Genomic DNA, 27,774 nt, shown 5'->3' with positions numbered 1-27,774 from the left:
TATAGCCAAGTTGTTTTTGTTGCATACTATATGTATAGAATCTTACAACGTGGAAATACTTTATATTTAAAAAAAAAAAAGATTTGCAGTGGTTAAATAGTTAAAATTGAGAGATTCGAAGGGTGTTTGTACCACGGGAGATACTCCCTGCAGAGAGAGCGATATTTTACATTGGTTAACACACAGACTGATTCTTCCCCTCCCCTCCTCACCCCCTCTCACCCTCACCCCTCATGGAAAAACCCCCTTCGGGCTCATTTGCAGTTCAATTCTGCGGACGGCGGCGGTACCAAGGAACCCAGCTGTCAAGTCCCGAGAAACCACACGGGAGGAGTACTTGATAATGGGTCAAAATATGACATGGGCACTATTTATTTTCTGCTTCGCTGCAGCCGACTGCTGCTGTCGGAGACCAGTCTCGGATTGCCTCCAGTTCATTTATCTGAAACTCGGTTTGGGACGGCAGATCCAATCGATTCAACGACAAAACAACAACAAAAAAGCCGGCTGTTTCCTTAAAGGGGGAGGGGGAGGAGGGGGAGGCGAAAATGACTGTCTATGAATAAATAAAAGGTCTTCCTCGTCCAAAAGACTCCCGTAACGTTTAAACGCTCATTAGATTGCCATTATTGTCAAGGCCATTGCAATCTGTTAGATGCGGCCTCAATGAACCCTTCAGACGGGCTCTCGTTTGAACCCATGCATCGCTACAAGATGCAATAATAACCAACTGGCCATGAGGTTTATGGCTGCATTCGCTTCTCGTCTGACTCTCGAAGGACTCGCCCCGCCGAGGGAACGCGGACAATGGTCCGGGCTCCGACGCAGATGGATAATGACAGTGCGAACAAATCGATTACCAGTCTAAACCCCCTCCAGCCGCCGCTGCCGCCGCCTTATTGACAGTAATCCATTAATCAATAGCGCCGGGCACCTGAAGAGGGGCGCTCTTATAATGATGCCTCGGTCCAATTGGCAATTCAAATTGGGCTGCAGGACTTTAAATTATTTAATTTTCTTAATTAACTCACGGAAGCACGAGTCGCCAATGTTTGCAAAGTTGCCCATTCCCTGTTTTAACAAAACAAAATCAATGGGGAAATCAGAATTGTTTTCTATTTAACGCAACTTTGAACCAAGCGCCTGGCGTTTATTAACACCGAAGCAAATTTGCTGATAAAATGTTGGAACTTGACAGACTTGTGTTAATATCAGTAAAGAAATCCCACTTTACGTTCGCCAGCAGCCCCCGGAGTGTGTACATCGATCTGCAGGCGAATTAAAATGATGTTCGTTTGTCTTAAGTTTTGAGCTAATGTATCGGGTTTTTTTTTTAATGTATCTTTGATTAACTCTATACGTTAATGCTGCTTGGTTTTGACTTGTGGTCGGAAGATACAAAGCAAAGCAGGTTTAACCAATGTTATCACAACTGCCTCTTAATTGCGAAGATAGACACAAAAAGCTGGAGTAACTCAGCGGGACAGGCAGCATCTCTGGAGAAATGGAATGGGCGACGTTTTAATGGGCACCTCTTAATTAACTCTTCCACACCCCCCTCTACTTTAAAAAAAACCAAACCCTCGCTTATTATGGGACGGGGAGAAGGTTGATATTTAAAAGACGCTAGGCTGCAGTTTGTTGTTCTTGCCCGGGCAGTGTTTGGCCTTCGGGAACCGTGAAATAACATCGCACTGTCTGCCGCTCCGAGTCCGAGCAAGCTGCCCATGTCTTCCATTCGCTTGTCATATTACCACCCCCACCCTCGGGGAGGCCAACACAACTCAGCGGGGCAAGCAGCATATCTGGATATCCCTTCCCTCCAGAGATGCTGCCCGTCCCGCTGAGTTACTCCAGCGTTTTGCCTCGATCTTCGGTGCAAACCAACCAACATCTGCAGTTTTCCGACACAAGTGTAAGATACATACTGGTCTGGAAACTCTTCCCTCCCTCCCTCCTCCCCAATAGCTTCACGCGATTAACTGAGGTTGTGCAAATCAGAACATACCAGGGGTCTGAAGAAGGGTCTCGACCCGAAACATCACCCATTCCTTCTTTCCAGAGATGCTGCCTGTCCCGCTGAGTTACTCCAGCTTGTTGTGTCTAACTTCGGTGTAAACCAGCATCTGCAGTTCCTTCCTACCCATAACGGGGCTTTGCATAATATTTATGACTTTACAGAGTTAGGGGGATTGGAAAATGCAAAGACCCAGTTCACATTATTTCTGCATGCGCGACCGTCCTGAATAACCACTGTATTAGTTGCATTAATATTGCTGTTTTCTCGAGAGATCCAGAACAAAAATAAATGTTTATTTATTCCTAAAGTTTAGGCTTCAGTTCCATTCTTAATCGACAGGGGCAGTGGTGTCTCGAATCTTTTTGACTCGGTTTAATAAAATTAAATGCATGCATTTTGTTTGTGGGTAGTTTAGTACCAAACATGAGAGAATGCAAGTTTGGTTCTGTGTGAATTGTTGAGCTAAACATTTTTCGGGATACTGTGACAATCTATATTGGACTTGTGGGCAGGGACACGATAATGTTTTAAATGTAGACAAACACACAGAGTGCTGGATAGAGTGGATGTGGTGAGGATGTTTCTACTAGTGGGAGAGTCTAGGAGCAGAGGCCACAGCCTCAGAATAAAAGGACGTTTAGTTTAGAGATACAGCGTGGAAACAGGCCCTTCGGCCCACCGTGTCCGCACCGACCAGCGATCCCCACACATTGATTGACACTACCCCACACACACTAGGGGAAATTTACACACTCACAACAAGCCAATTGACCTACATACCTGTGCGTCTTTGGAGTGTGGGAGGAAACTGAAGATCTCCGATGAAAACCCACGCAGGTCATGGAGAGAACGTACAAACTCCGTACCGACAGCACCCGTAGTCAGGATGGAACCCGGGTCTCTGGCGCTGCAAGTGGTGTAAGGCAGCAACTCTACCGCTGCACCACTGTGCAGGACAATGAGGTTGAGAGGGGGAGATAGATCAGCCATGGCTGAATGGCGGAGTGGACTTGATGGGCTGAATGGCCTAATTCTGCTCCTAGAACATGAACTTATGAAGCTCAACAATATGAGTCTGATAACAGGTTATCTTTGTGCTTACATTGCAAAGATAGATCAGCCATGATTAAATGGCAAGGAAGACTTGCTGGGCCGAATGGCCTAATTCTATGGCAGCTCAGCTAAAGGTTGGCAGCGGGTGAGGCCAACAGTCGGGTGGCAAGATGGACAAATTCCCTTTGTGCTGCCACCTCCTTACCACCACATCAAGCACGTGAACATAATGCGCATGGATATAATTTGCCTAGTTTAAGAAGGAACTGCAGATGCTGGAAAAATCGAAGGTAGACAAAAATGCTGGAGAAACTCAGAGGGTGAGGCAGCATCTATGGAGCGATGGAATAGGTGACATTTCAGGTCGAGACTCTTCTTCAGACTCATTTGTCAATTTGTCAATGTCGATTATTGGAATTGTGGCGCTTAACTCTTTGTTGTCTCATTCTAGATCTCGATGAGTGCGCTGTCGGGACCGATGATTGTCACATCGATGCCATCTGCCAAAATACACCCAAGTCCTACAAATGCATCTGCAAGCCTGGCTACAAAGGAGACGGAAAACAATGTGAAGGTAAGCTGCAGGCTAAAGTCTAGTGATTTACTTGCTCGCATGAAAGGGGATTTTCCTTTCTGATTATACACCATATTATTCACACCGACAAGTGAATGGGACATAATCTTGCCCTTGCTCAAAGTGGTGCTGCAGTGGAGTTGCTGCCTTGCAGCGCTGGAGACCCGGGTTCGATCCTGACCTCGGGTGCTGTCTGCACCGAGTTTGTACGTTCTCCCCGTGATCTGTGCGGGTTTATCTCCGAGGTTTATCCCTCCCACACTCCAGGCCTGTCGGTTAAAACTAAAATCATTGCCAAAGCCCTTCATTAACAAAGATGGCTTCGAAGAATGCCACAAGTTGAAATCTTCCCGGGTCTCTGGCGCTGTAAGGTAGCGACTCCACTGTGCCGCTCCTAGTCTGAGAATAAGTTTCTCACCTCTGGTCTCATTTAGGAATGATATCGATATTACCAACAAAATCTAATCTCAGTCTTTCATTTATCTTAAACGGTGTTTTAAACTAGCAAAGTTGTCATATGAACTTGCTGTTCCGTTTGCTTATCGTGAATTATCAACTTGCGTCCATTTCATACACTGCATGTCCATGAGCAGAGTTTAGTTTATAGATACTGCGCGGAAACAGGCCCTTCAGCCCATTGAGTCCACACTGACCAGCAATCCCTGCACATCAACACTACCCTGCACACAGTAGGGGCAACTTACATTTATACCAAGCCAATTAACCTACAAATCTGGACGTCTTTGGAGCGTGGGAGGAAACCGAAGATCTTGCAGAAATCCCCACGTGGTCACAGGGAGAATGTACAATCTCGGTACAGACAGCGCCCATGGTCGGGATCGAACCAGGGTCTCTTGTGCTATAAGCGCTGCAGGGCAGCAGCCCTAACGTTGCGCCACCGTGCCGCCATAAGTGGGCACATCCCTTCACTGGTGTTTCGTTGAGCTAGTCCCGTAACTCCTCGGGAAGGCTCAACTGGTTAGTTCTGGCTGGTGTCCCAGGAACCACCCCGCTAACACCACCTATGCTACCAGGATCTACCAACTAAAGGAAACTACAGATGATGAATGCCGGCTCTTGGAGGGATTCTGAGCGATTTACCTTTTTGAAAGGCTTTGTATTCAAGTCGAATGGACAATAACCAATGACTGAAGCCTCATCTCCTTGGTCTTCTCATGCCGAGGCCAAACTCAGCGTTCTGCTATAATTTGTTAGAAAGATCGATCTCCCATTATTCGCTGACTCATCATCATCAGTAATTCATCCAACGGTGGTGGTGTCCTGGGCAAATTTAAAGATGTAGTTGGAACTTTGTCGGGGTACATGGTCCTGGATGTAGAGGGAGTGGAGCAGGGGGCCGAGCACATGGCCGTCTGGTGCCCCTGTGATAGTAATGGTTATCGATGAGGAACTGCTGTTGCCAATTCGTGCCGTCCACCACTTTTTGTCATCTGCTCCGTTACTGGGCGCTCGAGTTGTCAAACCAGGCCGCGATGCAACCAGTCCATACGTTCTCCACCATGCGCTTTTAGACATCCAAGAGAGTATTCACCGACAGACATGGGTCATAGGGAGGAGGCAGGAGAATTGGGTTGAGAGGGAAAGATAGATCCGCCAAGATTGAATGGCGCAGTAGACTTGATGGGCCGAATGGCCTAATTCTGCTCCTATCACATACCAAATCTCCTCAATCATCCAAGGATGTCATTTAAGACTGAGGTGAGAAAAAAACTTTTTCACCCAGAGAGTTGTGAATTTATGGAATTCCCAGCCACAGAGGGCAGTGGAGGCCAGATCACTGGATGGATTTAAGAGAGAGTTAGATAGAGCTGCAGAGGCTAGTGGAGTCGAGGGATATGTGGAGAAGGCAGGCACGGGTTATTGATAGGGGACGATCAGCCTTGATCACAATGAATGGCGGTGCTGGCTCGAAGGGCCGAATGGCCTCTTCCTGCACCTATTTTCTATGTTTTTATGATATGGAGGTGGTCATGAACTGGATACAAAGAATCTGCACGTCTGAAATCCTGCCGATGTGGGTTTGCTCTTGTCTTGATGTAACTGGAGGCTCCGTAGTCTATCTTTGGATCTTCTTCTTGTGTGCACAACCTAGAGTTGTAGGAAAACTTGTTCTATTTGATTGTGCACACCAGGTTGGTTGCATTCGTTGAAACAGGGCGGACCACATGAAGGTGGCAATCTCCCACCCCTACCTTGGATCAAAGCACACAAGAATGTGTTACTGACGCAGACTAGATGTAGCAACGAGGATGTTTCTTTGATTTGACCTGCAACAACAGGAAGCAATAATTGTTCATCATTTTAGTTTAGAGATACAGCATGGAAACGGGTCCTTCAGACAGGGCATCGTGTGTACATTTTTCACTCGCAGGCTCCTTCCATGCTATCTCAGCCAACACACCAGGGGCAATTTACAGAGGCCAAATAACCCCACAAACCCGCACGTCTTTGCAATGTGGGAGGAAACCGGCGCACCCGGCGAAACCCACGTGGTCGTGGGGAGATCGTACAAACTCCGTACAGCCAGCACCCGTAGTCAGGATCTCTGGCTCTGTAAGGTAGCAACTCTAGTGCTGTGCCACCATTACCATGGCATGTTAATCTGTGGAAGATAGCCATCACATAAGTGGTGGGTTACACAGAAAAGCTGGAGAAACTCAGCGGGTGCAGCAGCATCTATGGAGCGAAGGAAATAGGCAACGTTTCGGGCCGAAACCCTTCCTCAGACGCCCGAAACGATGCCTATTTCCTTCGCTCCATAGATGCTGGTGCACCCGCTGAGTTTCTCCAGCTCTTCTGTGTAACCTTCGATTCTCCAGATAGTTCCATCACATAAGTGGTGTCAGGTCTTTAGTTGTGTATAACATGTTGAGATTTAGACATCCGGGCTTCTGATGTCACTTCAAAAATGATACTACCCACATGTTTGGCACGGTGGCGCAGAGGTAGAGTTGCTGCCTTACGGGGAGACGCTGAGTTCCGCTGAGTTCCACCAGCATTTTTGTCCACCTCGGAATATCTTTGATCGGTCTTTACTGGCTTTGCTGCCTGACATGTGGAGTTACTCCAGCAGTTTGTCTCCTTGTCTGTAAACCAGCGTCTGCAGAGGAAGCAGAGGAATGGTTTGAGTCTTCGGTAGTTGCGGACAGGAACGCTGGATTGCAAGATTTGGTTTTTGTTTCAGAGATCCACATATCCCCATTGCTGGCTGTGGAAGAGGTGATAATGAAGGGATGCGAACAGTGGAACTAGCAGGATGCCTGGGATGAGGGAGAGAGGGAATACAAGAGTGATTTGAAATGAGACCTTTAGTTTCCCTCTCTGAAGAAGGGTCTCGACCTGAAATGTCACCTGCACCTTTTTCCAGAATTGTTGCCTGACCTGCTGAGTTATGCCAGCATTTTGTGTCTATCTTCGGTGTAAACCGGCATCTGCAGTTCCTTCCTGGGCAATTGTTGGGATAACTCGTGTCAACCAGGCAAAATTCATACTGCATCGGTGCCAGCTCTGATTTGTTCTGGGCCTTTTCTTACCTCTAGTTTCCCTCTCCCCTGAGTCTCAGTCTGAAGGAAGGTCTTGTCCCATTTCTCCGGGCACGCTGCCTGACCTTCAGGTTGGGGTCCTTATTCAGACTGTGGTTGTCAGAGGGTTGTCTAACTGGTGGGGTGCAGTGGTTTCGTTTAGAGATACGGAGTGGAAACAGGCCCTTCGGCCCACCGAGTCCGTGCCGCCCAGCGATCCCCTCATGCTTACACGACCCTGCACGCATTAGGGACAATTTACAATTTTACCAAGGCCAATCGGCCTAAAAACCTGTACGTTCTTGAGAGTGTGGGAGGAACCCGGAGCACCTGGAGAAAACCCACGTGGGTCACGGGGAGAACGTACAAACTCCATACAGACAAGCACCGGTAGTCAGGATTGAACCCGGGACTCTGGCGCCGTGAGGCAGCAACTCTACCGCTGTCCGGTGGGGAGCGGTGGATGGATTAGAAAGGGGATAAAACTGGAGTCCCTCGGCTAATATGCGGTGAAATTAAAAGTCAAGTTTAAATCCCTGCAGCGGCTACAAAGTATTAGGACGGGAGACTTTGCCACAATTCCCTGCAAAGTGGGTCTTTCACCCTGCCCTCGGGCAAGGCAGGCCTTCAACGCTTTACCTGTGGGAGTGGTGGAAAATAAATACAGGGACAACTCATTAGGAGAACATTCACAAGCCTCCAACCTGAAGCTAAAACAGAAAACCCCTCTATTTCATCAAAAGCGAAGCGTGGCCAAAGAAAGCAAGGAAATATTTTAGCTTTGGCTCATTTTTACAAAACAAACAAACAAATAAATCAGTCTGGTAAGTGTTTTGCAAGTATTTGTACAGCTAAATTTACATTAAAACCTACATTTGACTCATGGCAACTACACATTGGTTCCCAAAACTACCTCCTTGGTTCAATGCTACTTTATTTTGTCACATTACCTAGGTACAGTGAAAGTCCTTTATTGCACACAGTTCATTAACATTCTTGTTGGATATATGAATATTCTTATATAGGGCGGCACGGTGGCGCAGCGGTAGAGTTGCTGCCTTGCAGCGCCAGAGACCTGGGTTCGATCCTGACTAGTACGATCTGAGTGCGTTTTTGTCCGGGCGCTCCGGTTTCCTCCCACACTCCAAAGATGTACGGGTGTGTAGGCTAATAGGCCTCGGTAAAATCGTAAATTGTTACTGGCGTGCAGGGTAATGTTAATATGCGGATATCGCTGGTCGGCCGAAGGGCCTGTTTCCGCGCTGTATCTCTAAACTAAACTAAATTCTTCAGAATATATGGGATATTCTTATGTATATCCTACATAGGCACAATCAAACTTCAGTCAACCTCTAAATGAACTGGGTATTTTGTTCGAGTTATGAAACAACAGCCCTATCGTGATAAGGTTCTTGTACATTTAAACTACGAGCGAGTCAAGGAAAGGAAAAATGATGGATGGACGTAAAATGCTGGAGTAACTCAGCGGGATAGGCACCATCTCTGGAGAGGAGGAATTGTTGACGTTTCGGGTCGAGACCCTTTCTTCAGACTTCAAAGGAAAAAAGGGCAAGGTTGGATCATGATGTTACCGTACCATCATGTTATTGAGTGGTGGAGCAGGCTGTCTGGGCTGATGGACCTTCTCCTGCTTCTTATGCCCTTTCTACTGCTACACTATCAATTTGCTGACATTGTCAATCATTGATACAGTTAACTCTGGCCTGGTTAGTCTAGAAACCAAACTTGTTGCCAACAACAGCAACGCAAGTAAAAGTTCCCTTTCAGTGGAATGAAATAAAATATACTTCGGTTTTGAGAAAAAGTAAACATTGTTCCTACTGTAATTATTTCAACATATTTCACCATTTTTCTTAGTCCTTAGTTCAGTTTAGAGATACAATGCGGAAACAGGCCCTTCGGCCAGCCAGGCCCGTGCCGACCAGCGATCCCCGCATACTGGCACTATCCTACACGCACTAGGGGCAATTTACCATTTTACCAAGCCGATTCACCTACAAACCTGAATGTCTTTGGAATGTGGGAGAGAAACCGGAGCACCCGGAGAAAACCCACACAAGTCACGGGAGAATGTACAAACTCTGCACTGACAGTGCCCGTAGTCAGGATCGAACCCAGGTCTCTGGCGCTGTAAGGCAGCAACTACCTCTGCACCACTGTGCCGCCCGTTATAATTATCTTTCCTAATTTCCAGAATTTGAGAATGTCCCATGAAAATGCTGTTATTAATTGTGTGGAAAGGAACTGCAGATGCCGGTATATATCGAAGATAGGCACAAAGTGCTGGATTAACTCGGCGGTTCAGGCAGCATCTTAGATGTAAAAGGATGCCCGCCCTGTAGAACTCCATCTTGGCTTCTCATTCAGACTCCAATGTGAGCTGGAATACGATAAAGTATACACACAACCTGAAACTGTGTCGATACAATTACTAAAAGTTTTAGTTGATGTTAAAAACATGGCCAATTCAGCAAGAAATCCTCCAGTTTCTTTACTGCTGTCTGCACGCTGTTTTTTTCGTCAAGTCACCTTAAGAGTCGCTGAGGGGTGGAAGATTGCAACCTTCACGTGGGTCGCCCGGTTTCAACGAATGCAATCAACCTGGCGTGCACAATCAAATAAGGTAAAATAGAACAAGTTGCCCTACAACTTTAGGCCGTGCACGCCGTACGCAAGAAGAAGAGTCACTGAAAAAGCAGCACTGTAGTATAATCACACGGTGGCACAGCGGTAGATTTGCCGCCTCACAGCGCCAGAGACCCGGGTTCAATCCTGACTACAGGTGCTGTCTGTACGGAGTTTGTACGTTCTCCCTGCGACAGCATGTGTCATCTCCGGGTGCTCCGGTTTCCTCCCACACTCCAAAGATGTACAGGTGTGTTTGTTAATTGGATTTAGTAAGTCATGAAATTGTCCCTAGTGTGTAGGAGAGTGCTGGTGCACAGGGTGATCGCTGGTCGGTGTGGGCCGAAGGGCCTGTTTCCACACTGTATCTCTGAAGTCCAGAGTGTAAACTTGGTTCGGCAATTCCTTCAGCTGAGCTCGCTAAAGGCAGACCCTAAATGCTGGAGTAACTCAGCGGGACAGGCAGCGTCTCTGCAGAGAAGGAATGGGTGACGTTTCGGGTCCAGACCCTTCTTCTGATTGCTGTAAATGACGGAGATGCATTTTGTGCCAACAATGTATCTGACCTCAACTCACTGCCAGTTATTGGGAGACATCGCAGTGGTTCCTCCTTCCTTTAAATAGAACCTGTTTTCCAAGCAAATCGGCTCCGATTTCTGCCAAAGATACAGTTTGCTTTGAGTCACACGACTCATCCCAGCCCCAATGTTTTGGCTAAACTGGGTATTCCCGATATATGCATCGAAAATGGAAAAGGTGTGGTGTTGGTGGAAAAGCCCTGTCAAATAGAACAAGTTGTCCTACAACTTTAGGCTGTGCACGCCGTACGCAAGAAAAAGCATCACTGTGGTATAATCAAACGGTGGCGCAGCGGTAGAGTTGCTGCCTCACAGCGCCAGAGACCCGGGTTCGATCCTGACTATGGGTGCTGTCTGCACAGTGTTTTGCATTCTCCCCGTGACTGAGTGGGTTTTCTCCGGGTGCTCCGGTTTCCTCGCAGGTTTGTAGGTTAATTGGCATCGGTAGACAAAGTTGTGAATTGTCCCTAGTGTGTAGGACAGTGCTAGTGTGGTGGTGGTTGGTGTGGACTCGGTGGGCAGAAGGGCCTGCTTCCGCGCTGTGGCTCCAAAGTGTCAAACGTGATGGGCAACCTCGGCTCGCATTTCGATAAACCTGCCGCTGACAGCCCAGTTTCATAGAAGTTGTCAGATTGTTGGAAAATCCAACGGACCTCTAAATCTTCCTTGGGGAATGTAATCTCCCAGTTGCTATACACTCCAACTTCCCTACTCGTTCCAACACTAACATTTCTGTCCTGGGGTTCCTCAACTGGCAGAGTGAGGCCAAACGCAAATTGGAGGAACAGCACCTCATATTTCGTGTGGGCAGCTTACACCCCAGCGGTATGAATATCGATTTCTCTATTTTCAACTAACCCTTGCATTCTCTCTCTCTCCATCCCTCCCTCACCCTAGTGGTCCTGCCAGTCTCACTGTTTTATGCTTAAGAAGGAACTGCAGATGCTGGAAAATCGAAGGTAGACAAAAGTGCTGGAGAAACTCATTGGTGCAGCAGCATCTATGGAGCGAAGGAAATAGGCAACGTTTCGGGCCGAACCCCTTTCTTCAGGGTTTCATGCCTTCGTTATCTCCTCTTCCACAAGCAATGGACCATTGTGGGCTCCACCACTCCTTGGTCATCGGTGCCGGCTCTAATTGGTTCTGTGCTGTTCCATACCTCTAGTTTTCCTCTCCCCTGGCTCTCCGTCTGAAGAAGGGTCTCGATCAGAAAAGTCACCTATTCCTTTTCTCCAGAGATGCTGCCAGTCCCACTGCAGCTCCTTCCTACACAATGTAATCCACCTCTCCAGTTTGGTCCAGGTTATGTACAGCTCCTGCCCTAGTTCTTAATACATTCACTGATGGCCAATGAAGGGTGCTTGGCTAATGTTCCAGGAACAATGTCTTTCAAGGAAATTCAGAATACATTGGAACCAAGTGACACAGCACAACTCCTTTTATAGCTGTTTAATTGGCCCATTAAATTGAGAAATGTTTCTCTGCGAGAGTGTTTAGCGAATAAACGATGGGCTGGAATCAAGAATAACCGAGAGGTTAGTCAGTGTCATGAACTGAAACTAATTTATTGTTGCCGTCCAGTCACAAAGATTACACTGTTACCCTCTATTCATTCCCTCCTTTCTAGATTTAGCTCTTAGGGCTAACGGAATCAAGGGATATCGGGATTAAGCAGGAACGGGGTACTCATTTTAGAAGATCAGCAATGGTCATATTGAATGGTGGTGCTGGCACGAAGGGCTGAATGGCCTACTCCTGCACCTGTTTCTATGTTTCTATGTTTCTTGCACTTTTGTTTATAGAGGGTTGTCTTCCTTTTTTTGTCAAATAAATATTCTGCATGAGTTTTACCTACTTTTCCATAACATCACAGAATGTACTGAAGGAGGCCATTTGGCCCAACGTTCCAATGCCAGCTCTCTTGTCAACTTGCCCATAGAGTCATAGAGTGATACAGTGTGGAAACAGGCCCAACTAGCCAACACCGGCCAACATGTCCCAGCTACACTAGTCCCACCTGCCCGCGTTTGGTCCACATCCCTCAAAACCTGACCTATCCATGCACCTGTCTAACTGTTTCTTAAATGCTGGGATAGACCCAGTTTCAACTAGCTGATCTGGCAGCTTGTTCCATACACCCAACACCCTTTGGACGACAACATCGGGAGCTCGCAGGTCCTAGGTTGGTGACCGAGTCTCCGGAGCTCCCGCAACAACAGCTTCGTCCGCACTGGGCCGCGGAGTTTGAATCGGCCCGTTCGCGGAGCTCGGATTCAGCCGTGGGACTTACCATCACCCGGCGGGGGGGGGGGCCCGACATCGGAAACCTGGATCGCCTCAAAGCAAGGAGGGAAGAGACGAGACTTTAAGACTTTTTGCCTTCCATCACAGTGAGGAGGTGCCCGGTAGACCTGCGTTCATTGTGTGTTCTGTTATTCTATTTTCTGTCTGACTGCAAGGTACCCAATTTCAGTCAAAAAATGTTTTGAATGACAATATACTCAACTCAACCCTTTGTGTGAAAAAGTTACCCCTCAGATTCCTATGAAGGAAGGTGACAATAAACTAAACTGAACTGAAATTCAGGACAGACGTTCTGAACTGGTGCCGGCTCTGAACCTTTTCATGCCTCTAGTATCCCTCTCCCCCGACTCTCAGTCTGAAGAAGGGTCTCGACCCGAAACGTCACCTATTCCTTTTTCTCTTGAGATGCTGCCTGTCCCGCTGAGTTACTCCAGCTTTTTGTGCGTATAACCATATAACACCATATAACAATTACAGCACGGAAACAGGCCATCTCGACCCTTCTAGTCCGTGCCGAACACATAATCTCCCCTAGTCCCATATACCTGCGCACAGACCATAACCCTCCATTCCCTTCCCGTCCATATAACTATCCAATTTATTTTTAAATGATAAAAACGAACCTGCCTCCACCACCTTCACTGGAAGCTCATTCCACACAGCTACCACTCTCTGAGTAAAGAAGTTCCCCCTCATGTTACCCCTAAACTTCAGTCCCTTAATTCTCATGTCATGTCCCCTTGTTTGAATCTTCCCTACTCTCAGTGGGAAAAGCTTATCCACGTCACCTCTGTCTATCCCTCTCATCATTTTAAAAACCTCTATCAAGTCCCCCCTTAACCTTCTGCGCCCCAAAGAATAAAGCCCTAACTTGTTCAACCTTTCTCTGTAACTTAGTTGCTGAAACCCAGGCAACATTCTAGTAAATCTCCTCTGTACTCTCTCTATTTTGTTGACATCCAATTAGGCGACCAAAATTGTACACCATACTCCAGAATTGGCCTCACCAATGCCTTGTACAATTTTAACATTACATCCCAACTTCTATACTCATCTTCGGTTTAAGCCAGCGTCTGCAGTTCCTTCCTACACATTGAACCAGAGTTAACACCTTGGCGTGACAGTAACTGTGGGGTGAAGGATACGGCTGGGTCAAGAAGCTGCGCATTGTGCTGGGGTGCGTTTCTGCTGCCGGATGATACACAGCACTTCATCGTGCCCAGATTTCAAACTACCACACGTTTCCCATCGAGCACAATGTTCCGTTCAGTAGGGACTGTTTATTTTGTCAGGTGGATGCATAAAATAAATAGTCCCTCGATAGGTCAAACCCCTTGGGCAAAATCTCCCTTTGATCAACACCATCTGAACAGATGCTGAAGAAGAGCCTCGACCCGAAACGTCACCCATTCCTTCTCTCCAGAGATGCTGCCGGTCCCATGGAGTTACTCCAGCTTTTTGCGTCTATCACTGGTTATTTACTTCATTGTCTTTAGTTTGTGATCTAACATGTTTTGACCATGTTATGAGAATAAGAAGGGTTCTGACCCAAAACATCATCTAACTTTAATCGGACTTTATCTTGTACTGAGTGCTATTCCCTTTAACCTGTATCTGTCAACTGTGGACCGCTTGGTTGTACTCCACTATAGTCTTTTTGCAGACGCAACCAAAAGCTTTTCACTATACCTCGATACACATGACGATACTAAGCTAAACTAAACTTGTCCATGTTCTTCAACAATGCTGCCTGACCCGCGGAGTTACTCCAGTGCCTTGTGCCATTTTTTTAAGAGTAATTTATTGGCAGCGAAATGATTTGGAAATACATCAAGATGTGAAAAACTCCATCAAAGGAAAACTCCATATATCTCCCTATCCATTTTTCTTATTGTATGTTCACTATCTCTTTAGCTATCTTTTTAAGGTTCTTGCTTTTTAAAATTGCATTTTCTTCAGTTTTTGTTTAGTCTAGTTTAGAGATACAGCGCGGAAGCTGGCCCTTCGGCCCACCGGGTCCGTGCAAACCAGCGATCCACGCACATTACCCTTATCCTACACCCTCTAGGGACAATTTTTACACTTACCAAGCCAATTAACCTACAAACCTGTACGTCTTTGGAGTGTGGGAGGAAACCGAAGGTCTCGGAGAAAACCCCACGCAGGTCACGGGGAGAACGTACAAACACCGTACAGACAGCACCAGTAGTCAGGATCGAACCCGGGTCTCTGGTGCTGCATTCGCTGTAAGGCAGCAACTCTACCGCTGTGCCTCCCTGACCCGTGTTCTGCTCAGAATGTTGAATAATCTACTTTAATTCCTGTTTTCCTTGTATTAGCCTAGCTTAGCTTATTGTCACGTGTACTGAGCTACAGTGAAAAGCTTTTGTTGCGTGCTAACCAGTCAGCGGAAAGACCACATATGATTACAATCGGACTGTCCACTGTGTACCGATACATGATAAGGAAACTAGGTTTAGTGCGAGATGCAAGATAAAGTCTGATTAAAGATAGTCCGAGGGCCTCGAATGAGGTAGATGTTCTTTGTTGTTGCTTGGGACTTGAGTCTTAAAGTTATAGAGTCAATCAGCATGGAACAGGCCCTTAGGCCCATTTGTAGCTTCAAACATTTTGATGGTTTTGGGGGCAGGTAGTTGTCCAGGTAAGGCATGCGGCCAACTTGTGAAAAATGGAAACAGGTCCTTCGGCCCAACATGCCCATGCTGGGCATGATGCCGCTTCTAAGCTAGTCCCATTTGTCCACAAAAGTATTGGAAAGCAATACTGAGTATAGGAGCAGGGAGGTTCTACTGCAGTTGTACAGGGTCTTGGTGAGACCACACCTGGAGTATTGCGTGCAGTTTTGGTCTCCAAATCTGAGGAAGGACATTATTGCCATAGAGGGAGTGCAGAGAAGGTTCACCAGACTGATTCCTGGGATGTCAGGACTGTCTTATGAAGAAAGACTGGATAGACTTGGTTTATACTCTCTAGAGTTTAGGAGATTGAGAGGGGATCTTATAGAAACTTACAAAATTCTTGGGGGGTTGGACAGGCTAGATGCAGGAAGATTGTTTCCGATGTTGGGGAAGTCCAGGACAAGGGGTCACAGCTTAAGGATAAGGGGGAAACCTTTAAAACCGAGATGAGGAGAACCTTTTTTCACACAGAGAGTGGTGAATCTCTGGAACTTTCTGCCACAGAGGGTAGTTGAGGCCAGTTCATTGGCTATATTTAAGAGGGAGTTAGATGTGCCCCTTGTGGCCAAGGGGATCAGAGGGTATGGAGAAAAGGCAGGTACGGGATACTGAGTTGGATGATCAGCCATGATCATATTAAATGGCGGTGCAGGCTCGAAGGGCCGAATGGCCTACTCCTGCACCTAATTTCTATGTTTCTATGTTTCTAAAGCAGGTTTCAAGTGTCACCAGGGATCTCCCCCATCCGAAGATTGACAAATAAACCTCATTATTCGCGAATGGAAAATATCTCGTGTGCTTTTTCTTTTCCTATACGTCACCTGATGTGCCAGGAACATCTGTTTAAGAAAGAACTGCAGATGCTGGAAAAGTCAAAGGTTTGACAAAAAATGCTGGAGGAACTCAGCGGGTGAGGCAGCATCTATGGAGAGGAGGAACTGGCGACGTTTCGGGTCGAGCAGTCTGAATCAATCTGAAGAAGGGTCTCGACCCGAAATGTCGCCAATTCCTTCTCTCCATAGATGCTGCCTCACCCGCTGAGTTTCTCCAGCATTTTTTGTCTGCCAGGAACGTCTGTCCTTTTGCATCTTTCATTTATTTTTTTCTATATACCTTTTCACATCTCTTGTTTCCCTTTCCCCTGCCTCTCCGTCTGTAGAAGGGTGTTGACCCGAAACGTCACCAATTCCTTTTCTCCAGAGATGCTGCCCGTCCCGCTGAGTTACTCCAGCATTTTGCGCCCGTCTTCGCTGTAAACCAGCACCTGCAGTTCCTTCCCACACATCTGTTTCAAACTTATTTGTCGATCTCACGTAACCAGTGCACTGGTGATCGCTGGTCAGCATGGGCCAATGGGTCTGTTTCCACGCTGTATCTCTAAATAGCCAGCCATGATCACAGTGAATGGCGGTGCTGGCTCGAAGGGCCGAATGGCCTACTCCTGCACCTATTGTCTATTGTCTAATCTTTTCCCCTCTCACCACAAACCTCTGACCTCTGGTCCTCGATTCCCTTAGTTATTGCTAAAAGCATTCACTTTTATAGTGGAGGACCTGGCATTGGGGAGGGGGGTGGGGGGTGAAACGGGGGCTGCTGTCACTTCCTTCGGGGGAATACGACCTTTTGTCGTATCCCCCTTCTTTGCCTCCGTCTACGCTGAGGCCTAGCGGAGCCAGCGACCTCGGGACTCTGGAGGCAGCTGACAGGACTCGTCCTGGGCTCGCTCCCGGCCCAGCCCGGGATGGAACGGTGCTCCCGTGAGAGCGGCATGGTGAGGGGCTGGAGTGGCCCAGCCCGAGGGAGGAACGGCACTCCCGCTGGAGTGGCCCAGCCCGAGGGTGGAACGGCACTCCCGTCGGAGTGGCCCAGCCCGAGGGTGGAATGGTACTCACGTGAGGGCGATCCGGTCCGGGGGCTGGGACGGTGCTCCGGTGGCTGGGACAACGTTCTGGCGGCGGTGTCCAGAGTCCTGGGTTCAGCCGCGGGCCGGCGGCTGCGTGTGCTGGACTGGAGGTGCGGCGGCTTCGACCACCCCGGGCCGCAGTGTTTGAACCGGCCCGTTCCCGGGGTTCGGTGAGCTGCGGGACTGTTTATACCATCGCCCGGTGGGGAATCGCCTCAGTGCAGAAGGAGCAGAGGGAGAGACTGCAACCCTAAGATTTTTGCCTCCACCACAGTGAGGAGGTGTTTGGAGGACTCACTGTGGTGGAAGTTAATTTGTGTTTATTGTTGTTATTATTGTATCATTGTATGTATGACTGCAGGCACAAAATTTCGTTCAGACCGTAAGGTCTGAATGACAATAAAGGAAATTCAATATCCTGTACCTGCCGTCTCTCCATACCCCCTAATCCCTTTAGCCACCAGGGCCACATCTAACTCCCTCTTAAATATAGCCAATGAACTGGCCTCAACTACATTCTGTGGCAGAGAATTCCAGAGATTCACCGCTCTCTGTGTAAAACATGTTTTTCTCATCTCAGTCCTAAAAGATTTTCCCCTTTATCCTTAAACTGTGACCCCTTGTTCTGGACTTCCCCAACATCGGCATTTCGTTGTCTCTGTACTGTACACTGACAATGACAATTAAAATTGAATCTGAATCTGAATCTGAATCGGGAACAATCTTCCTGCATCTAGCCTGTCCAACCCCTTAAGAAATTTGTAAGTTTCTATAAGATACCCCCCTCAATCTTCTAAATTCTAGCCGCGTCTATCCATTCTTTCTTCATATGAAAGTCCTGACATCCCAGGAATCAGTCTGGTGAACCTTCTCTGTACTGAGATCTTTTCTTGAAATTGATCTGTGGTGGAAATTTGCATTTGCTCTTTTGTTGTCAGCAGTTCCCCCCCACCCCCCCCCCGTTTGTATTTAGAGTTATGAATTTTCACACTTTAAGGAGAGAAAAATTGTAGCAGATCAGGGTCGAGGTGTGATATTGAAATTTGAAATAACCCTGGTGTAAACACAGAAGTGTGAGGTTGATAACGAAGTTTGAAACAGATGTTCCCGGCACATCTGGCGACGAATAGGAAAAGGGAAACTACTTGCAATATATTCCATTAGCCGATTTCATGAGGTTTTATTTTTATGAAAGAACTGCAGATGCTGGAAAAATCGAAGGTGGACAAAAATGCTGGAGAAACTCAGCAGATGAGGCAGCATTGATGGAACGAAGGAATAGGTGACGTTTCAGGTCGAGACCCTTCTTCAGACTGGTCATGGGGTTTTATTAGTCAGTTTTCACTTAGAATGAAGACTTGGGCGGCACGGTGGCGCAGCAGTAGAGTTGCTGCCTCACAGCACCCGAGACCAGGGTTCGATCCTGACTCCGGGTGCTGTCTGTACGGAGTTTCTACATTCTCCCTGTGACAGCGTGGGTTTTATCCGGTTGCTCCGGTTTCCTCCCGCAACTCCACAGACGTACAGGTTTGTAGTTTAATTGGCACTACAAAATTGCAATAGTTGTCCATTGTGATAGTGTTAGTGTGCGGGGGGTGATCACTGGTTGGCATGGACTTGGTGGGCCGAAGGGCCTGTTTCTGCGCTGTACCTCTTAAAAAGAATTTGCCTGGGGCATGAAGCCGTGGAAGGCTGTTTCGCACCACAGACAGAATTTGAGACGACATTCTCAAAATATCTTCCCAGAAATTGAAAACTTTTTTGTGATCAATGCTGCTGATTTATTTGCAGCTTCTAGTGATATAAAAACAAAATACTGGAAATACTCAGAAATGTCAGTCGGTGACTGTGGAGAGAGGGGCAGAGTTACATAGAAACATAGAAAATAGGTGCAGGAGGAGGCCATTCAGCCATTCGAGCCAGCACCGCCATTCATTGTGATCATGGCTGATCATACCCTATCAATAACCCGTGCCTGCCTTCTCCCCATATCCCTTGACTCCACTAGCCCCTAGAGCTCTATCTAACTCTCTCCTAAATCCATCCACTGACTTGGCCTCCACTGCCCTCTGTGGAAGGGAATACCATAAATTCACAACTCTCTGGGTGAAAAAGTTTTTTTCTCACCTCAGTCTTAAATGGCCTCCCCTTTATTCTAAGACTGTGGCCTCTGGTTCTGGACTCGCCCAACAATGGGAACATTTTTCCTGCATTTAGCTTGTCCAGTCCTTTTATAATTTTAACATGTTTCTATAAGATAACCCCTCATCCTTCTAAACTCCAGTGAATACAAGCCTAGTCTTTTCAATCTTTCCTCATATGACAGTTCCCGCCATCCCAGGGATCAATCTCGTGAACCTACGCTGCACTGCCTCAATCACAAGGATGTCCTTCCAAAACTGTACACAATACTCCAGATGTGGTCTCACCAGAGCCCTATACAATTGTAGGAGAGGTTGATCTTTGAGGTGGTTGACATCTCCTCAGAACTGGACTTGAGGGCCTGACCCACGATGCAAGTTCATCCAAGAGCTCTCCAGAGTTTAAAAATAAATCAAACTCGTGGTATTCAATGAACTCCTACGGCCTTCCACGAGTATGTTCACGAGCTCCTACGAGTAAAAAGTAACGATTCTTTTCATCACAAGTGTTTTTTTACTCGTGGACATTTTTCACGGTGTTGAAAAAACTTCACGAGTGAAAAAATAGAGTCGTGTGCGATTCTGGGAATTTCGAGGGATTGTCTAATCGAGGGAAGAGACGCACCTTGATGTGCAAGAACCTGCAGGTTTCAGGGAAATGTAGAATGTACATCAAATGAAGCATTCATGTGTATACTTTCCGTTTTATGTGAACTACTTTGAGGTTAGCGGAGGCAGTAAAAGTTGAGATGAGTTATGACCTATAGAAAAACACTTAATAATCCTGAAAAGTTGGCCTGGAAGTGACATTTGGCAGGAAAACGTAATGTTTATATGATATTATGTTACTTTAATGAAGACCTCAAAATGTTTGAAATTATTGAGTTAACCTTGACGTTATAAATATTGAGTCGTGGAATGTTGTGCAAATCTGTTAACCGTTTATCTGCTGGTAACAACAGCAGTGTTTTCCATTTTTAGATTACATTGGGCGAGTTGAACCAAATTGTTGTTTTTTCCCCTTAAAAATAGATATTCGGGAACTTTTAGTCGTCGACCCCCTGGTGTCTCCAGTATCTTAGGTTCTTGGACAGAGCTGTTACCCTCACAACCCTTCTCTGCCTCCGAGGGTGATGGAGGCAGGCTCTCTGGATGCTTTCAAGAGAGAGCTAGATAGGGCTCTTAAAAATAGCGGAGTCAGGGGATATGGGGAGAAGGCAGGAACGGGGTACTGATTGGGGATGATCAGCCGTGGTCACATTGAATGGCGGTGATGGCCCGAATGGCCAAATGGCCTACTCCTGCACCTATTGTCTATTGTCTAAGCTGTAATGCATCCGGTAGTTTGTACGCGATCCATGTTATTGAACTTTGCAGTATGTTTCGGTTAGAGATACAACGTGGAAACAGGCCGTTTTGCCACCAAAGAGAGACACAAAATGCTGGAGTAACTTGGCAGGACAGGCAGCGTCTCTGGATAGAGAAGATGAAGGTGGATTTCTGAAGATGGGTCTCGACCCGAAACGTCACCCATTCCTTCTCTCCAGAGATGCTGCCTGCCCCGTTGAGTTACTCCAGCATTTTGTGTCCATCTGCGGTTTAATCCAGCATCTGCAGTTCCTTCCTACACCTATTGGCCCACCAAGTCCACGCCGACCAGCGACCCCCGTACACTAGTTTTATCCGACACAAGTGAAGATTTACACTTCTAATAGTGTTTAACACTACAGTATTTTTTTTCCTGTTACTGCAGTAACAATGTTTTTGTGATTTGTTTCCTAAACTTTCACCTCCTCTCCACTGTTATAGCCACGGTGTGAGATATTTGCCGTTCCTTTTTTTTACTCTGGAATTTGAAGCCCAGATTCATGGGGCTGTCAAATACGTTCCCTTTGCTACGAGAACACAGGGCGGCACAGTGGCGCAGCAGACGAGCTGCTGCCTTTCAGCGCCAGAGACCTGGGTTCGATCCCAACTACGGGTGATGTCTGTACGGAGTTTGTACGTTCTCCCTGTAAACTGTATGGGTTTCCACCAGGTGCTCCAGTTTCCTCTCACACTCCAAAGACGTACAGGTCTGTAGGTTGAAGATGGGCACAAAACGCCTGAATAACTCAGCGGGCCAGGCAGCATTTCTCGGGAGAAAAGGAATAGGTGGCCCTTGTGGCTAAAGGGATCAGGGGGTATGGAGAGAAGGCAGGTACAGGATACTGAGTTGGATGATCAGCCATGATCATATTGAATGGTGGTGCAGGCACGAAGGGCCGAATGGCCTACTCCTGCACCTATTTTCTATGTTTTTATGTTTCAGGTTGAGACCCTTCTTCAAACTCGCTTGTAGGTTAATTGACTTTAATAATATTATAAATTCCGGATAGTGTTAGGGTACAGGGTGATGGCTAGTCGGCGCAGACTCGGTGGGCCGAAGGGCCTGTTTCCGCCCGAAATACAGTATCTCTAAAGTCTATAGACACAATGTGCTGGAGTAACTCAGCCGGTCAGGCAGCATCTCGGGAGAACGTGGATCGGTGACGATTCTGGGTCGAGACTCTTTTATGCTGCCTGTCCCAGTCGGCACGGTACACCTTCTGTTCACATGCAATGCCCCTGCGGAATGTCCGACGCTTTTGCTGACCCTTGCTCACTGCCTTCCAGACGTCGATGAATGCGACAACGACTACAACGGTGGCTGCGTTCACGAATGCATCAACATCCCCGGCAACTACAGGTGCACGTGTTACGATGGCTTCATGTTGGCGCACGACGGTCACAATTGCATGGGTAAGTCGTATCACGTCCTCAAAAGAAAGTCCAATGCTACAATTGACAGCGTTTACTGTGATTCATGTTCAATTCTGTTTACCAAGTGGAAAAAGAAACGCGTTTTTTATTTTGCCTACCATTCTCCAATGGAAGAAATATTTTTGCAAACTGCACGTTGCTTAAACCTGAAGACATTCAACGCATGCGATGTTGCACCAATATCAGCGACCTTCCATTTTACTGTCATGAATGTGCAGGTTTTTGTCTTTGCATGATTTTTATGTGGTGACTGCGGAATTCTTTGCCACACAAGGCTGTGGAGGCCAAGTCGGTGGATATTTTTGCGGCAGAGACAGATAGATTCTTGATTAGTACGGGTGTCAGGGGTTATGGGGAGAGGGCAGGAGAATGGGGTTAGGAGGGAGAGATAGATCAGCCATGATTGAATGGCGGAGTAGACTTGATGGGCCGAATGGCCTAATTCTACTCCTATTCCTTATGACCTTATGATTGTTATTCCAACCAAACATAGCCAGTATTTTTATATTTCATATTTGTGGTGCCCTGTTCACACTTTGCCTTCAGTACAATTGGCTTTGGTAAAATGGTCCCTGGTGTGTAGGCTAGTATATGGTGTACGGGGTGATTGCTGGTCGGAACTGACTTGGTGGGCCGAAGGGCCTGTTTCGGCACAAAATATCTCTAAAAGTCTAAAAATAGATGTAGGAAAGCAGATTTATTCTGAATGTCTTCTTCAGTTGGCGTTGACTTGCGTCTTAGCAATGTTTGCCTTCAAATTGAATGGCCGTGCAGGCTCGAAGGGCCGAATGGCCTCCTCCTGCACCTAATTTCGATGTTTCTAAAGCTTCTTCATGGCTGTGGGAACATTCTGTGAGAGCATGAAAGGGACGATATAAATACAATTTCCAGTTCCTTCCAAGTACCTGTGAAAAGAGTAGCAGGTTTAACGGTGATCTAGTCTCAGCAGTGTTTTAGATGACATTGGGAGAGTTTATTTTAATTTTAATTTGAAGATAATTGTTAATTTTCTTTTCCTTAAAATAGATATTCAGTACCTTTTAATAGTCGACCCTCCCAAACTTTTAATGCCCTCCCAAACTGTAATACATTCGATCTAGTATGCGATCCATGTTATTGGACTTTGCAGTATGTTTAGTTTCGAGATAGAGCGTGGCAACAGGCCCTCTGGCCCACTGGAGATAGACACAAAATGCTGGAGCAACTCGGTAGGACAGGCAGCATCCCTGGAGAAAAGGAATGGGTGACGTTTCGGGTGGAGATCCTCCTTCAGTTTGAAGAAGTCTGTCACTTTTCACTAGACCTCTGTACATGTCAAAGTCAAAGTAGCCTTTATTGTCATTCAGACCGCAAGGTCTGAATGACAATAAAGGCTACTTTGACTTTGAAATGTTGTTGCCTTGCAGTCCTACATAGAGTAAAAATGACAAAACCACACAATAAACACAAATTAACATCCACTACAGTGAGTTCACCAGGCACCTCCTCACTGTGATGGAAGGCAAAAGTCTTAAGTCTTTGTCTCATCCCTTCTTATTCTCCCGCTGCGCCGAGGCGATCCAGGCTTCAGATGTTGTGACCCCGCCGGGCGATGGTAAGTAATGTCAGTCCCGCGGCTGAATCCGAGCTCCGCGAACGGGCCGGTTCAACTCCGCGGCCCGGGGTGGTCGAAGCCGCCGAAGCTGCCGCCCTCCAGTCCAGCGGACGCAGCTGTTGTTGCGGGAGCTACGGAGAACAGGTCACCAACCTGTGACCTGCGAGCTCCCGACGATGTCGTCCACTGGGCCCGCGGTCGGGTCGGGTGGCCGCTGCCGCCGGAACACTGCCCCAGCTCCGAGGCCGGGTCGCCGCTGCCGTAGTAACACCATAGCTCCGGACCGCTGCCGCTGGAATGCTGCCCCAGCTCCGAGGCCGCCAGCTCCGCTATTAGGCCTCGGCGCAGGCAGAGACGGAGACGGCGGATACGCCAAGAGAAGTCGCATCCCCCCCGAAGGAAGAGACCAAAAACATGTTTCTCCCCCCCCCCCCCCCCCCCCCCACCCACACACATACACAACCTAATAAACCAAAAATTAACTAAAACAGGACAAAAGAACAACAAAAAATCTGGCTGGATCAGGCAGACCATGTCCTGATGCTGACACACCCTGCTCTTCCAAAGTTCCTGTTGGCTTCACCTGCCACCCTGACTTTCTTAGTTTTGTGAGGCTCAAGAGTCAAGAGTCAATTTAATTGTCATTTGGACCCCTTGAGGTCCAAATGAAATGCCGTTTCTGCAGCCATACATTACAACAAATAGACCCCAGACACAACATGATATACATTTTACATAAACATCCATCACATTGCTGTGATGGAAGGCCAAAAAAGACTTATCTCTCCACTGCACTCTTCCCCCCCCCCGATGACAGAGTCAAAGTCAAAGCCCCCGGCTGGCGATGGCGATTGTCCCGCGGCCATTAAAGCCACGCAGGGTGGTGCAAGATCGCACACCGGGTCTTGGTGTTAGAGCCCCCGGTGTGCGCTCGCAGAGTCACGCGGCCATTCCAAGCCACACGGGGCGGTGATGTTAGGCCCCGCTCCAGGAGCTCTCAACCCCGCAACTCGAAGGGAGCCCTGAAATCGGGGGCTCCCCGTGCCGCCGTCCGCAGACCCGCAGTGAATCAGCATCAGCGGGCGCAGCAAGCGCTGCTTTTACTTCCCTACATTCTTTTGCTCCCATTCCCAACATGAAAAGCCCTTGACGGCCAGTCTGACTGTGACCATAGTCCACAGAATTCCACTGTTGAGCTCCTCATTGGCGGCCCCAGCGACGAACGGAGACCCGACAAGTTCCTTCGGGTCTCTCCGGAGGTGCTGGGTCCTGTCCCGCTGAGATTTAAAAGTTACCCCCTCCCTCCCACCCCACCCCCACCCCCCCCATAACAAAACTACATATAAACATAGACTAAAAATAATAAAAACGCGGACAGAGGCCGCTGCTGACGAGAGTCGCGCCGCCCACCACCCTCAGCATCTGCCTCGAAACATTTGAAGGATAATTGGGAAATATTGGGAAAGATGGCATGCTTTTACTTCCCACATTCTTTTGCTCCCCAACATGAAAAGCCCTTGATGCCCTTCTTGTCCGTGACTGGATAAATTCCACACAGAGAGAAGTTAAAACCCACGGCCCACCTTCTCTAGGGTGCTGCCTGTTCAGCTTCTTTTGTGTCTAAACATCAGGAGTGAATCGGAACTGCACATTTGCCTTTTCACAATAAAGAAGGAGCCCTCATTCCGAGACTGGATCTCCACACAGGAAGTTTACCAGACCTTTCTACGTTCAGCTTCTTGCTAAACTAACTCTCAAACAATTTCACAATACAAGGGAAAGAAATAATCTTGGGAAAATGTTCCTTTCTCCACATCCCAGCCCATGAAAGGAAATGGGTTTTGGGATGACGTTTTGTTCCACAGTGAAATATTCCTATAGATGTCCAATGAAAATCAAGTCAAGTCAAGTCAAGTTTATTTGTCACATACGCATACGAGATGTGCAGTGAAATGAAAGTGGCAATGCTCGCGGACTTTTGTGCAAAAGACAAACAACAAAACAACCAAACAAATTATAAACACAATCATAACACACATATTCTTTTACATAATAAATAATAGAAGGAAAAACGTTCTGTAGAGTTAGTCCCTGGTGAGATAGGCGTTTACAGTCCGAATTGCCTCTGGGAAGAAATAAGGTTCTGTGTTCAGTTGATGAAAGATGTTAGCTTCCCTTCAGGCCCAAAATACCTGCCACACCACTCTTTTCTTTACATCCTTATGCAATTTGTCCTTGTAGAACACTGCTTCAGAGATAGGAGCAGAATTAGGCCATTCGGCCCGTCGAGTGTACTCTGCCTCTTCCATCATGGCTGATCTATTTTCCCCACTCAACCCCATTCTCCCTGTAAGCTTTCACGCCCTTGTTAATCAAGAATCTATCAATGTCCGCAGAAATACCTATTGTCTTGGTCCACACAGCGATTTGTGGCAATGGATTCCACAGATTCACCACCTTCTGACTAAAGAAATTCCTCCCCATCTCCATTTGGAGGGGATGTCCTTTTATTCTGGGGTTGTGCCCTCTGGTCCTTGACTCTCCCATGCTGGAAAAAATCCTTTTCCTCATCCTCTTTATGCAGCCCTTTCATTATTCAGTAGGTTTTTCTCACTTCTGAGTGAAGAGGTCATCGTAAGATCGTTGGAGATGCTACCTGATCTGCTGAGTAGCATTTTGTCTCTTTGTAAAAAAAATATATTTCATAAGTTCATGAGGTCGTAAGTGATGGGAGAAGAATTAGGCCATTCGGTCCATCAAGTCTACTCCACCATTCAATCACGGCTGATCTATCTCTCCCTCCTAACCCCATTCCCCTGCCTTCTCCCCACAACCCCGGACACCCGTACCGATCAAGAATCTATCTATCCATCTCTGCCTTAAATATATCCGCAGACCTGGCCTCCTGTGACAGCGCATTCCACAGATTCACCACCCGCTGACTAAAGATATTGGCAGAAATCTAACGTTTTCCAGTACAGATTTGCTGGTGTCTTTATCTCAGTCCGCCGACTGAAGAGATCTTTGTTTACGTGCCAGTTAAGAAGCTGTCAAAGCTTTGGGAAAACAACATCTGGGTGCAGCTCCAGATTTTGCTCCACAAACGAACAGAGGGCTGACTGTATTAATAATAGCGGATTGCAATGATACAAACAGGAGCTGTACTCTCCCTTTCCTCTCGAAAGCAAGGCTATCGGACTGTCTTGGGGTGGAGGGGGGAGGGATCTCATCGTACCCCGACCGAATAATGAAAGGCCCAAATAGAGTGGATGTGGGGAGAGTGTTTCCACTCGTGGGAGAGTGTAGGACTAGAGGACACAGCCGCAGAATGAAAGGATGTAGCTTTAAGAAGGAGATGAGGAGGAATTTCTTCAGCCAGAGGAGTGTGAATCTGTGGAGTTCATTGCCATAGATGGCTGTGGAGGCCAAGCCATTTGGTAATTTCAAAGACGAGTATAGATTCTTGATTAGTAAGGGCGCAAAGGGTTACGTGGAGAAGGCAGGATAAATGGGCTTGAGAGGGAGAAATAGATCAGCCTTGATTGAATGGCGGAGCAGTCTCAATGGGCAGAATGGTCTAATTCTGCTCCCTTGTCTTATGTTCTAACATCTCCATATGTGCCTCGGTGCTAATGTATCCTGATGTTGTTGCTCGGTGTTTATCTTATCCTTATTCTTATTCCTCTAACTGGGAATAATTAAAGATTTAGAGGACAATTTCAAATTGGTCAACTAATGATATTAGGGTGAGTTGGATACAATATCGTTTACCTGCTCCATCTTGGGTGTCCCGTCACTAAGATATGCATTATCCATGTAACATACTAGTCACACATAGGTGCAGGAGTTTGGCCCTTTCGAGCCAATACCGCCATTCGATATGATCATGGCTGCCCCCGTTCCTGCTTTCTCCCCATA

The 27,774-nt window shown here is 47.2% G+C and overlaps 1 protein-coding gene across 4 annotated transcripts in view; it reads left to right on the top strand.

Annotated features, from left to right (window-relative positions):
* scube1 (signal peptide, CUB domain, EGF-like 1) overlaps positions 1-27,774 on the top strand; it is a 189,337-nt gene that overhangs the window by 1,044 nt on the left and 160,519 nt on the right. For all 4 annotated transcript variants that reach the window (XM_055650219.1, XM_055650220.1, XM_055650217.1 and 1 more), the window contains exons 2-3: positions 3,525-3,647; positions 22,116-22,241. In XM_055650219.1, coding sequence (XP_055506194.1) covers positions 3,525-3,647; positions 22,116-22,241 — 249 coding nt within the window. The remainder of the gene's footprint in view (positions 1-3,524; positions 3,648-22,115; positions 22,242-27,774) is intronic.

The sequence above is a fragment of the Leucoraja erinacea genome, chromosome 19 (assembly GCF_028641065.1).
Source record: "Leucoraja erinacea ecotype New England chromosome 19, Leri_hhj_1, whole genome shotgun sequence".
Lineage (NCBI taxonomy): Eukaryota > Metazoa > Chordata > Chondrichthyes > Rajiformes > Rajidae > Leucoraja > Leucoraja erinaceus.
This window is presented reverse-complemented; position numbering and strand designations above follow the sequence as displayed.